The 10,293-nt window shown below is 32.6% G+C and overlaps 1 protein-coding gene across 1 annotated transcript; it reads left to right on the plus strand.

Annotated features, from left to right (window-relative positions):
• Positions 1–3,891: 3,891 nt before the first annotated feature.
• Positions 3,892–7,159, plus strand: LOC102600319 (cytochrome b561 and DOMON domain-containing protein At5g47530-like). Its single transcript, NM_001318663.1, is given in 3 exon segments — positions 3,892–4,589; positions 6,184–6,438; positions 6,670–7,159. Coding segments are annotated over 3 exon segments (1,203 nt in total). The 5' UTR covers positions 3,892–3,965; the 3' UTR covers positions 6,994–7,159.
• Positions 7,160–10,293: the final 3,134 nt, after the last annotated feature.

Below are 10,293 nucleotides of genomic sequence, written 5' to 3' on the forward strand. Positions count from 1 at the left end.
TATATACAATTTTCTCTCGCTTTATACAAACACAAACACATTTTATATGTTTGTGTTTGTATAAAAGCGAGAGGGGCGAGTGAGACTGCCCAGCGAAAACGAGAGTGGCGAGCGAGATTCACCAGGGAGAGAGGCGAAATAGCAACAGTTTGCTATGGGGTACAATTAAATCAAACTATGGTTATAACATTTAATTTGAATTAATAGTTTGCTATTATATACTATTTTCCCTTAGAAGAACATGAATTAGGTCTTCTAGAAGTTGAGACTTAAAAAATAAATTACTCCCTCCATTTCAAATTAATTGAATTGTTGAGGTGTTTCACACCCTTTAAGAAAAGAAGATTAAGATATAAATTAGGCATAACTTTCCATTTTTACCCTTATTAATTATTGTCAAATTTGTGATTAAAATAACTAAACATTAATTAATAACTAATTCTAATACTAACTAATGAAGGGTAAAATTGGAAGAACATTCTAATAATAGCTTTGAAGATTGAATAATTAAGTTAATTTAAAAAATAAAAAATATCTCAACAATTCAATTAATATGAAATCGAGGGAGTAAAGAAGTGGAATAGGAAGAGGCAAAGTTGAGAAGCACTAATTGCAAATGCAAGCAAAGTCGTTCTCTAGAAGAATGCTCCATTATTAGTCAATACCTGATTTGCCAATTTTTTTAAAATCAAGTTGACCTAATTAGTACGAAATTAGCAGTACTTTTATATTCAGTTTGTTTTTGAAAGAGTTAAAAAGGTCAAAAACACGTTTTAAGCTATTTCACTTTATTGAGTTTTATACATAACGTATTGAGAATAAGAGTTTTCTATCTGAACTATCATCTAATGATTAGGAAACACATTTAGATGTTGACTAGACCAAATGTTTGTCTAGAAATGCTTCTAGCCACATCTGTCGATAAAATTTTCATCTACCTAACATATATAATGACTCTCTTTGTTTGGCACGATAATTTTTTTAATCGGCTTTTTTACAATCTTAAATTCTCACCTTTCAAGTCGAAGAAATCAATGTCACGCCAAAAGAGACCACGGCTAAGAAGGTGGAGAAGATGATGGTGGATGTCATAGTTAAAATAAATTAAATTAAATTATATGGTAATAGTTTTAACCTTTAACCTTAACTTTTAACCTAATATTGATTTATTTAAATTTGTCACGGTGAAATTATTTTTTCACGTGGAGTGTCACATGATTATATATTTAGACAAAAAAGAGATTACACACATTATTAGAAATTAATCGAGCTGTGTTTTGCTAACTATTGAGTGATAATTCAGATAGGAAACTCATACTCAGTAATTCAAGTATAAAGCTCAAAAATTTGGATAGTTTAAGTGTTTATAACTCTTAAATATTAAAAGGAACAATTCAAACTCAACAGGACGAATACTATATTTGTATACTAATAATGTGTGTGAGTAACTCGGTGGAGGACAAAAAGTAGAAAGTGAGGTAGAAATTAAAAATAATTCGGATATGTAAAGAGTATATGCACAAATGCTTCTTATGCGGAGGTGTGAGTATAGGAGAGGTTGACTATGAATGAACTTAGGAGAGGAGGAGGTAGATCGAAAAAGTATTGGAGAGAGGTAATTATTAGATAGGACAATTTCAATTTATCGAGAACATGACCTTAGATAAGAGGTTGTAAAGTACACAAATTAGAGTGGAAGGTTAGCAGGTAATAGCACGTTGTCTTACTTATCTTTTCATACTAGGAGTCGTACGTAATATTACTTTTGTAGTTTCATGTCCTTTTAATTATGTTAGTATTTGATTTTCTTGTACTTCGATAATGTTATGCTTATGTTTCTTTCTTCTTCTTTTTTTTAAGAATATTTTGACATGCTTTCTATAATATTTTACCATGAATTCTTCATTTTTCTTGATTTACTTTAAAATATATTTTTTTGAGACAAGGGTCTATCAAAAATAGTTTCTCTATCTTTCAAGGTAAGGTTAAAGTATGTTACAGGACAACGACTAATGCAAGCAATAATAACTAAAAGAAAGAAACTCAAGTTCCTATTAAAAATAGATTTTTTCATGTTTAGTTGATCAAAATGTGATATTTTCTCTTTAAAAACAAGTTTAGGAAAGTATTTATAACTAATGCATGACAAACAATAGTATTAGTAATGCAAAGATTTTTTTATGCATGCATTAACCTAGTTAAAGACACAATTGTTTCTTAAAACTTTTTTCACTTTCTTTTCACCTTATTTTCGGAGTGTATTTTTTATAAATGAATTAGAGTATTTTAAAATGTATAAATTATAGGAACCACATATTATAAGTACTAAATAACATCCTATCCCTTCTAGTTTTCTATTTACCAAAAACCCCTTAAAAATTATGTTTGCGGATACATAGCGTTGTGCACGGGATACATTAGGTTTGATACCTTTCACATAGCGGGATACATAGCGTTGTGCACGGAATACATAGCGTTTGATACATTCCACATAGCGGGATACATAGTGTTGTGCACGGGATACATAGGTAAACTAAGGGATTTTTGAAAATTTTGAAATAAGTAGGGATAAATGGATATTAAGGTAAGTAAAAGAGTGTAGTTAAGTAATTTGTCCTTTAAAAATTATGCAATACATATATTTTTAATTAATATACCAAATCAAATAGTGTATCAAAAATATTCTTTTCATAACTAATACCAATATTACTAATGTCAACATTACTAGTTCTTATTCAACACTATTTTTATACATCCTACCAAACGACTTCGAAATATTTTATTAAATAACACATATAAATACTTTTGAATAATAATTTTTATTTACTTATCAAACACTAAATAATTATTATTATTTCCCTAGAAAAAATTTTAGAAAACATTTTCATTTGTACCAATCACACTTTTTTTTCCCCACTAGATATCACCCATATTAAAGTCAAACTATTTTAACTTCGTACCACGACATAAGACCCCATTAAAAGAAGAGTAAATTTCAGAAATAACAACGATAATAAACATAACAAGACTCTATAACAATAATTTCAGTAATTGTGCTCTGTAACTATAGTTTTGTTTGCTATGTACGCTACAGTTTATATATTTCACTTTCCCGTTTGTATATGACCAAAATATCCAATTACGTTCATTAATAGAAAAATATTAAATTAGTAAATTCAAGACTTTTTCAAGTTTGAAAGCAAAGATTTGTTTTGAGCACCAAGTCTAGTCATTTATAGAGAAGTATCCAATCTCTAATTCAATATAAAACTACAAAAATAGTAAAAAAAATAAAAATCAAACACCTTCCTAGTTACTTCCATCAGAACTCTTCATTTGTGTTTCAAATAATGTATACTTTGGTTTCCACATATACGCCTAAGATTCTTTTTTACCTTTTCATCCCACTTTTGATATCCATATTAAATGATTAAATTTTAATTCATGTCGAAAAATTCAACCATAGTGTGTAAAACCTCGTTAACAAAAACATTTCACACACAGGATTCAAATTCAAAAACTTTATTTGAAGGAGTTAATAATTTCATACTCAAAACTCGAATTCGAAATCTTTTTTTCTGAAAGAGTCGTAACTGTATACTCAAAACTCAAACTCAAAAGTAGCGATTTCATACTTAAGGCTCAAACTCATAATTGTTTGTAAGGAGTACTTACGACTGCACCATTTTTTTTTAAACCGGTTATATGCCTAAAATTCCACGTAAAGGAAGCGGTCAACTAACTCCTTCGAATTTGTCATCACCTACTTCACCTTCCTTTCCCCTTTTCTCTTTCAAATATCTATATAATCTAAGCTACTTTACCCCAAATTTTCAACAAATAGTTCAATTTTCTTGATTCAATCGTCACAAATCCCAAGAAAACCAATTCTTGCAATATTTTGGGACTTACCCAAGTTCTTGAATTTGAGTTTTTACAGGACAAAAAAAAAACAGAGCACAAATATGAATAAACTTTTAACAACTTTATTATTTTCATCAATCTTAATTTCAACTCTATTTTCTACTAGTTATGGTCAGAATCAAAATTGCTCTGCTTTTGCATTCAGAAATAACCAAATATTTGCAACTTGTAATGCTCTGCCTCTACTAAACTCTGTTCTTCATTGGAGTTACCATCCAGATAACCATACAGTTGATCTTGCTTACAGACATGGAGGTGTACCAAATACAGATTGGGTAGCTTGGGGTTTAAATATTGACGGAACAAGGATGGTTGGTTCACAATGTTTAGTTGCATTTAGAAATTCTAGTGGAGAAATTCATGCTTATACTTCCCCTGTTTCTAGTTATGGAACTCAGTTAGCAGAGGGGGCTTTGAGTTTCAATGTTCCGAGAATTGGAGCTGAGTATTCGAATAATGAGTTTATTATTTTTGCAACTTTGGAACTTCCTGCTGGAAGGACTAGTTTTAATCAAGCTTGGCAAAATGGTGCTGTTTCTGGTCAGGCTTTGACTGCTCATGTTCAGTCTGGTGATAATATGAGGTCTTTTGGAAGTATTGATTTTGCTAATGGAGAGTTAGGTGGTGGTGGTAGCTCAGTTACTTCTAGACAACGTAGAAGAAATGTGAGTTTTCGCATACCCTTTCTTTATTTCGTTGAAATTTAATTTATATATACTGACAGTAGGTATCGATTAGAGTTGGTTTGGATAACAGGCATGCCTAAAATTCCACGTAAAGGAAGCGGTCAACTAACTCCTTCGAATTTGTCATCACCTACTTCACCTTCCTTTCCCCTTTTCTCTTTCAAATATCTATATAATCTAAGCTACTTTACCCCAAATTTTCAACAAATAGTTCAATTTTCTTGATTCAATCGTCACAAATCCCAAGAAAACCAATTCTTGCAATATTTTGGGACTTACCCAAGTTCTTGAATTTGAGTTTTTGCTGAACAAAAAAAACAGAGCACAATTATGGATAAACTTTTAACTTCATTATTTTCATCAATCTTGATTTTAGGTCTATTTTATACTAGTTATGGTCAGAATCAAAATTGCTCTGCTTTTGCATTCAGAAATAACCAAATATTTGCAACTTGTAATGCTCTGCCTCTACTAAACTCTGTTCTTCATTGGAGTTACCATCCAGATAACCATACAGTTGATCTTGCTTACAGACATGGAGGTGTACCAAATACAGATTGGGTAGCTTGGGGTTTAAATATTGACGGAACAAGGATGGTTGGTTCACAATGTTTAGTTGCATTTAGAAATTCTAGTGGAGAAATTCATGCTTATACTTCCCCTGTTTCTAGTTATGGAACTCAGTTAGCAGAGGGGGCTTTGAGTTTCAATGTTCCGAGAATTGGAGCTGAGTATTCGAATAATGAGTTTATTATTTTTGCAACTTTGGAACTTCCTGCTGGAAGGACTAGTTTTAATCAAGCTTGGCAAAATGGTGCTGTTTCTGGTCAGGCTTTGACTGCTCATGTTCAGTCTGGTGATAATATGAGGTCTTTTGGAAGTATTGATTTTGCTAATGGAGAGTTAGGTGGTGGTGGTAGCTCAGTTACTTCTAGACAACGTAGAAGAAATGTGAGTTTTCGCATACCCTTTCTTTATTTCGTTGAAATTTAATTTATATATACTGACAGTAGGTATCGATTAGAGTTGGTTTGGATAACAGGCACAAAGCAATTGCTCACTGCTCCGGCTGCCTTCTTGGCAGGTGGAGCGCTTATCATCCTGACTTTTCTCTCTTCTCGGACACTCTTATTGCCATAGTTATAGGAAATGGGAGTATTGATTTTTACACTAATAGTGTTATTTAATCTGTTTGTTTCGTACAAGGGGTAAAGAGATAATTAATCATGAGATTGATTTTAGGATGAGTTTATTTGCGGGATAACTTGTTTTCCAACCAAATGAACCCTTATAATATCATAACCTAGTTTAATAGACTCGATTGAATTCATGCATAACCTATGATCTCGAAGGTCCAATTGATTCAATCGTAAGTTGAACTCATCAAATTTAAATTGTGGAATTGAATTCTAATTTTAGGTGATGTGATACAACGCGAAAACTACATACAAATTGGGGTCAACTATATGAATCCTTGCTGACCATATTACTCATTTTTGTATACACTACCCCCAACAAAATAATTAGAAGCAACAAGGAATTTGACATGTTTGATATCTTGAAAATTTGACAGGTTCATGGAGTATTGAATGCAGTAAGTTGGGGAGTGTTAATGCCAATGGGAGCAGTATTTGCAAGGTACTTGAAGGTTTTCAAAGCAGCGAATCCAGCGTGGTTTTATATACATGTTGCTTGTCAAACTTCTGCCTATATTGTTGGCATTGCTGGATGGGGAACTGGTCTCAAACTTGGCAGTGATTCTACGGGTATCGAATTCACTACTCACAGGAACATTGGCATCACTCTCTTTTGCCTCGGAACTCTTCAGGTAACCATCTAAACGGCATTAACTATAAATCTTGAATTCACTTATGCAAGCACTTGTACACACATAAAAATACCGGTCCCTTAAATAAAGAGCAACAAAATATCCCCCTTTTTGGCTTAATACATAGGCACCTCCCTCGTACTTGCCCCATTTTTTTTCATTTAGACACCTGAACTAAGGATTATACCCGACCTTCATTGTTACTAATTTGTATGATTACAAACTTTGTAGGTATTTGCTTTGCTTCTGAGGCCAAAGCCAGACCACAAGTACAGATTATACTGGAACATCTACCACCATGCTGTTGGATACGCGGTAATAAGTCTGGCCATCACCAATGTTTTCCAAGGATTTGATGCATTGAATGGACAGAAGAATTGGAAGAGGGCTTACACTGGTGTGATCATAGCCATAGGTGCCATTGCTGTTTTATTAGAAGCCTTTACTTGGTTCATTGTCATCAAAAGGAAAAAAACAGACTCTAACAAGCACACACAAAATGGAACAAATGGTACTGTTAATCCTTATGGAAATGGGACTCATCAACAGGCATAAGTTAACTTAAATAATGTCACTTTGAACATTTTTGTATGTTTATATGTTTTTTGTTGTTTGGTCAGATTTTGGTTCTTTTTTTCCTTCTTTTTAATCTTTGCAGATTGATATATATTCTTGTATACATCATATATGTTGAGAGACCACCTATTTGTGGTTTTATTTATTACTACTAGTATCCTTTTTTCATTCACTTTCAATGTTTGAATTTAATTTCTGTACACTAGCAATATAACTTGCGAGAAGAGTAACTACTTGAGACATGCTCAAGTTAATAGCTTCGAAATATATAATAATAATAATAATAACCTACTATAACTATTTAAAGTTATTCGATAGTGTAAATTTTTTGTCACCAAGTCCTGAAAACAGCCTCTAGCAGAAAAGTAAGATAAGACTGCATACAATAGACCCTTATAGTTGGGCCCTTTATCGTGCTGCCTTTTCGTCATAAGCAATCCACAAAAAAAAAGGTTAAAAGAATTAATAGTTTGCCAAGTGGCATACTGTCATCAGGTTAGAAAAAGAGCAACTTTCACATATAACAAATATAAAAATCACATTTGTATGTTATAGCTATAGTTTGCATAATTGCGCCCCATAGCAAACATAAAGTGTGCTATGACTATTAATATGTATATTTCGCTATACATATACAAAAGAAGAAAATGTATAATCTGTTTCGGTATACATATACAAAAGAATCAATTGCATAATTTGTGTTTGTATAAAACGAGAAAGAGAGAAAGACAAAAGAAACTGGGCAAGGGAAGATCGTATTTGTATAATCATAAGTGTATAGGACGAAAATATATGTATTTGTATTTATATATACAATTTTCTCGCGCTTTATACAAACACAAACACATTTTATATGTTTGTGTTTGTATAAAAACGAGAAAGAGAGAAAGACAAAAGAAACTGGGCAAGGGAAGATCGTATTTGTATAATCATAAGTGTATAGGACGAAAATATATGTATTTGTATTTGTATATACAATTTTCTCTCGCTTTATACAAACACAAACACATTTTATATGTTTGTGTTTGTATAAAAGCGAGAGGGGCGAGTGAGACTGCCCAGCGAAAACGAGAGTGGCGAGCGAGATTCACCAGGGAGAGAGGCGAAATAGCAACAGTTTCCTATGGGGTACAATTAAATCAAACTATGGTTATAACATTTAATTTGAATTAATAGTTTGCTATTATATACTATTTTCCCTTAGAAGAACATGAATTAGGTCTTCTAGAAGTTGAGACTTAAAAAATAAATTACTCCCTCCATTTCAAATTAATTGAATTGTTGAGGTGTTTCACACCCTTTAAGAAAAGAAGATTAAGATATAAATTAGGCATAACTTTCCATTTTTACCCTTATTAATTATTGTCAAATTTGTGATTAAAATAACTAAACATTAATTAATAACTAATTCTAATACTAACTAATGAAGGGTAAAATTGGAAGAACATTCTAAGAATAGCTTTGAAGATTGAATAATTAAGTTAATTTAAAAAATAAAAAATATCTCAACAATTCAATTAATATGAAATCGAGGGAGTAAAGAAGTGGAATAGGAAGAGGCAAAGTTGAGAAGCACTAATTGCAAATGCAAGCAAAGTCGTTCTCTAGAAGAATGCTCCATTATTAGTCAATACCTGATTTGCCAATTTTTTTAAAATCAAGTTGACCTAATTAGTACGAAATTAGCAGTACTTTTATATTCAGTTTGTTTTTGAAAGAGTTAAAAAGGTCAAAAACACGTTTTAAGCTATTTCACTTTATTGAGTTTTATACATAACGTATTGAGAATAAGAGTTTTCTATCTGAACTATCATCTAATGATTAGGAAACACATTTAGATGTTGACTAGACCAAATGTTTGTCTAGAAATGCTTCTAGCCACATCTGTCGATAAAATTTTCATCTACCTAACATATATAATGACTCTCTTTGTTTGGCACGATAATTTTTTTAATCGGCTTTTTTACAATCTTAAATTCTCACCTTTCAAGTCGAAGAAATCAATGTCACGCCAAAAGAGACCACGGCTAAGAAGGTGGAGAAGATGATGGTGGATGTCATAGTTAAAATAAATTAAATTATATGGTAATAATTTTAACCTTTAACCTTAACTTTTAACCTAATATTGATTTATTTAAATTTGTCACACAGTGCCCCCAAGGCAATGGGGCGTCAGTACACAATAATGTACAGAGTATGAAAGGCAATAGACTATGATGATGAATACTGATATACTGGAATAATCTGATAAATAAATCAAGGATAAGATAAGGGTACTGACCTGCTCCTAAATCTAAACCTATCAAAAATAATAAAACAACAATCTAACTAAGCCCCCATAAGCTCGGCAGGTACAAACAACACACAAGACCACCTACTCAGGCCCTCATAAGCCCGGAAGGTGCCAATCAACCTATATACCCCTATCGGTAGTCCCTTAGTCCCGTAGGCAGTCATATAGCCCTCTTAGGCATTAATATAGCCCCATAGGAAGCAAATAGCTCTCTCGGGCATCAACATAGCTTATAGACAACTCATAGCCCTCTTAGGCAACAACATGGCCCTGTAGGAAGCACATAGCCTTCTTAGGCGTCAATATAGCCCTGTAGGCAACTCATAGCCCTTCTAAGCATCAATATAGCACTGTAGGCAACTTATAGCCCTTTTTAGGCATCCATATAGCCCTGTAGGCCGAACATAGCCCTTCTAGGCATAGATCACATTCCTGCAGCTAACCACAATAGCCCAAGGGCAGCAATACAATCCAATCGCTAAAGCGAGCAATTAGTATAAGTCAACCTATACAAATAGCCTCTAAGTCGTGTCCAACATTAGAGACGCTACTAATTGAATAAGAATCCTGACAAGGGAGGATTATATCAACTCGAGCAGCCAACAATCAACAATCACGGCTACAAGTATATCAAGGATAACAACCCAAATACATTGCTTCTAAGCTTTAAGGAAACATGCCGTAAATAGGGAATAACCTTAACATACATTTTTCATTGAATTCACGTGTCCTAATAACTTTAATCACAACCCCCCTTGATACTACAATAAGGCAAGATCATAATCAACACAAAAAAATAGAAGATACAACGAAAATTCGATAAAAGATATGTATTTCCGTCGCAAATTGCTATTTGCGACTTATCAAAGCTAGAGTCGATGAAAGAAGGGTCTTACCTCGATCTTAAGGTCATAATACGCTTCAAAACCTTCAAATATATCCAAACCCTTGCTGTCCCAACACTAAAGTGTGATATGCTACGCAAT

Source organism: Solanum tuberosum, unplaced genomic scaffold, assembly GCF_000226075.1.
Source record: "Solanum tuberosum cultivar DM 1-3 516 R44 unplaced genomic scaffold, SolTub_3.0 scf00413, whole genome shotgun sequence".
In the NCBI taxonomy this organism is placed as follows: domain Eukaryota; kingdom Viridiplantae; phylum Streptophyta; class Magnoliopsida; order Solanales; family Solanaceae; genus Solanum; species Solanum tuberosum.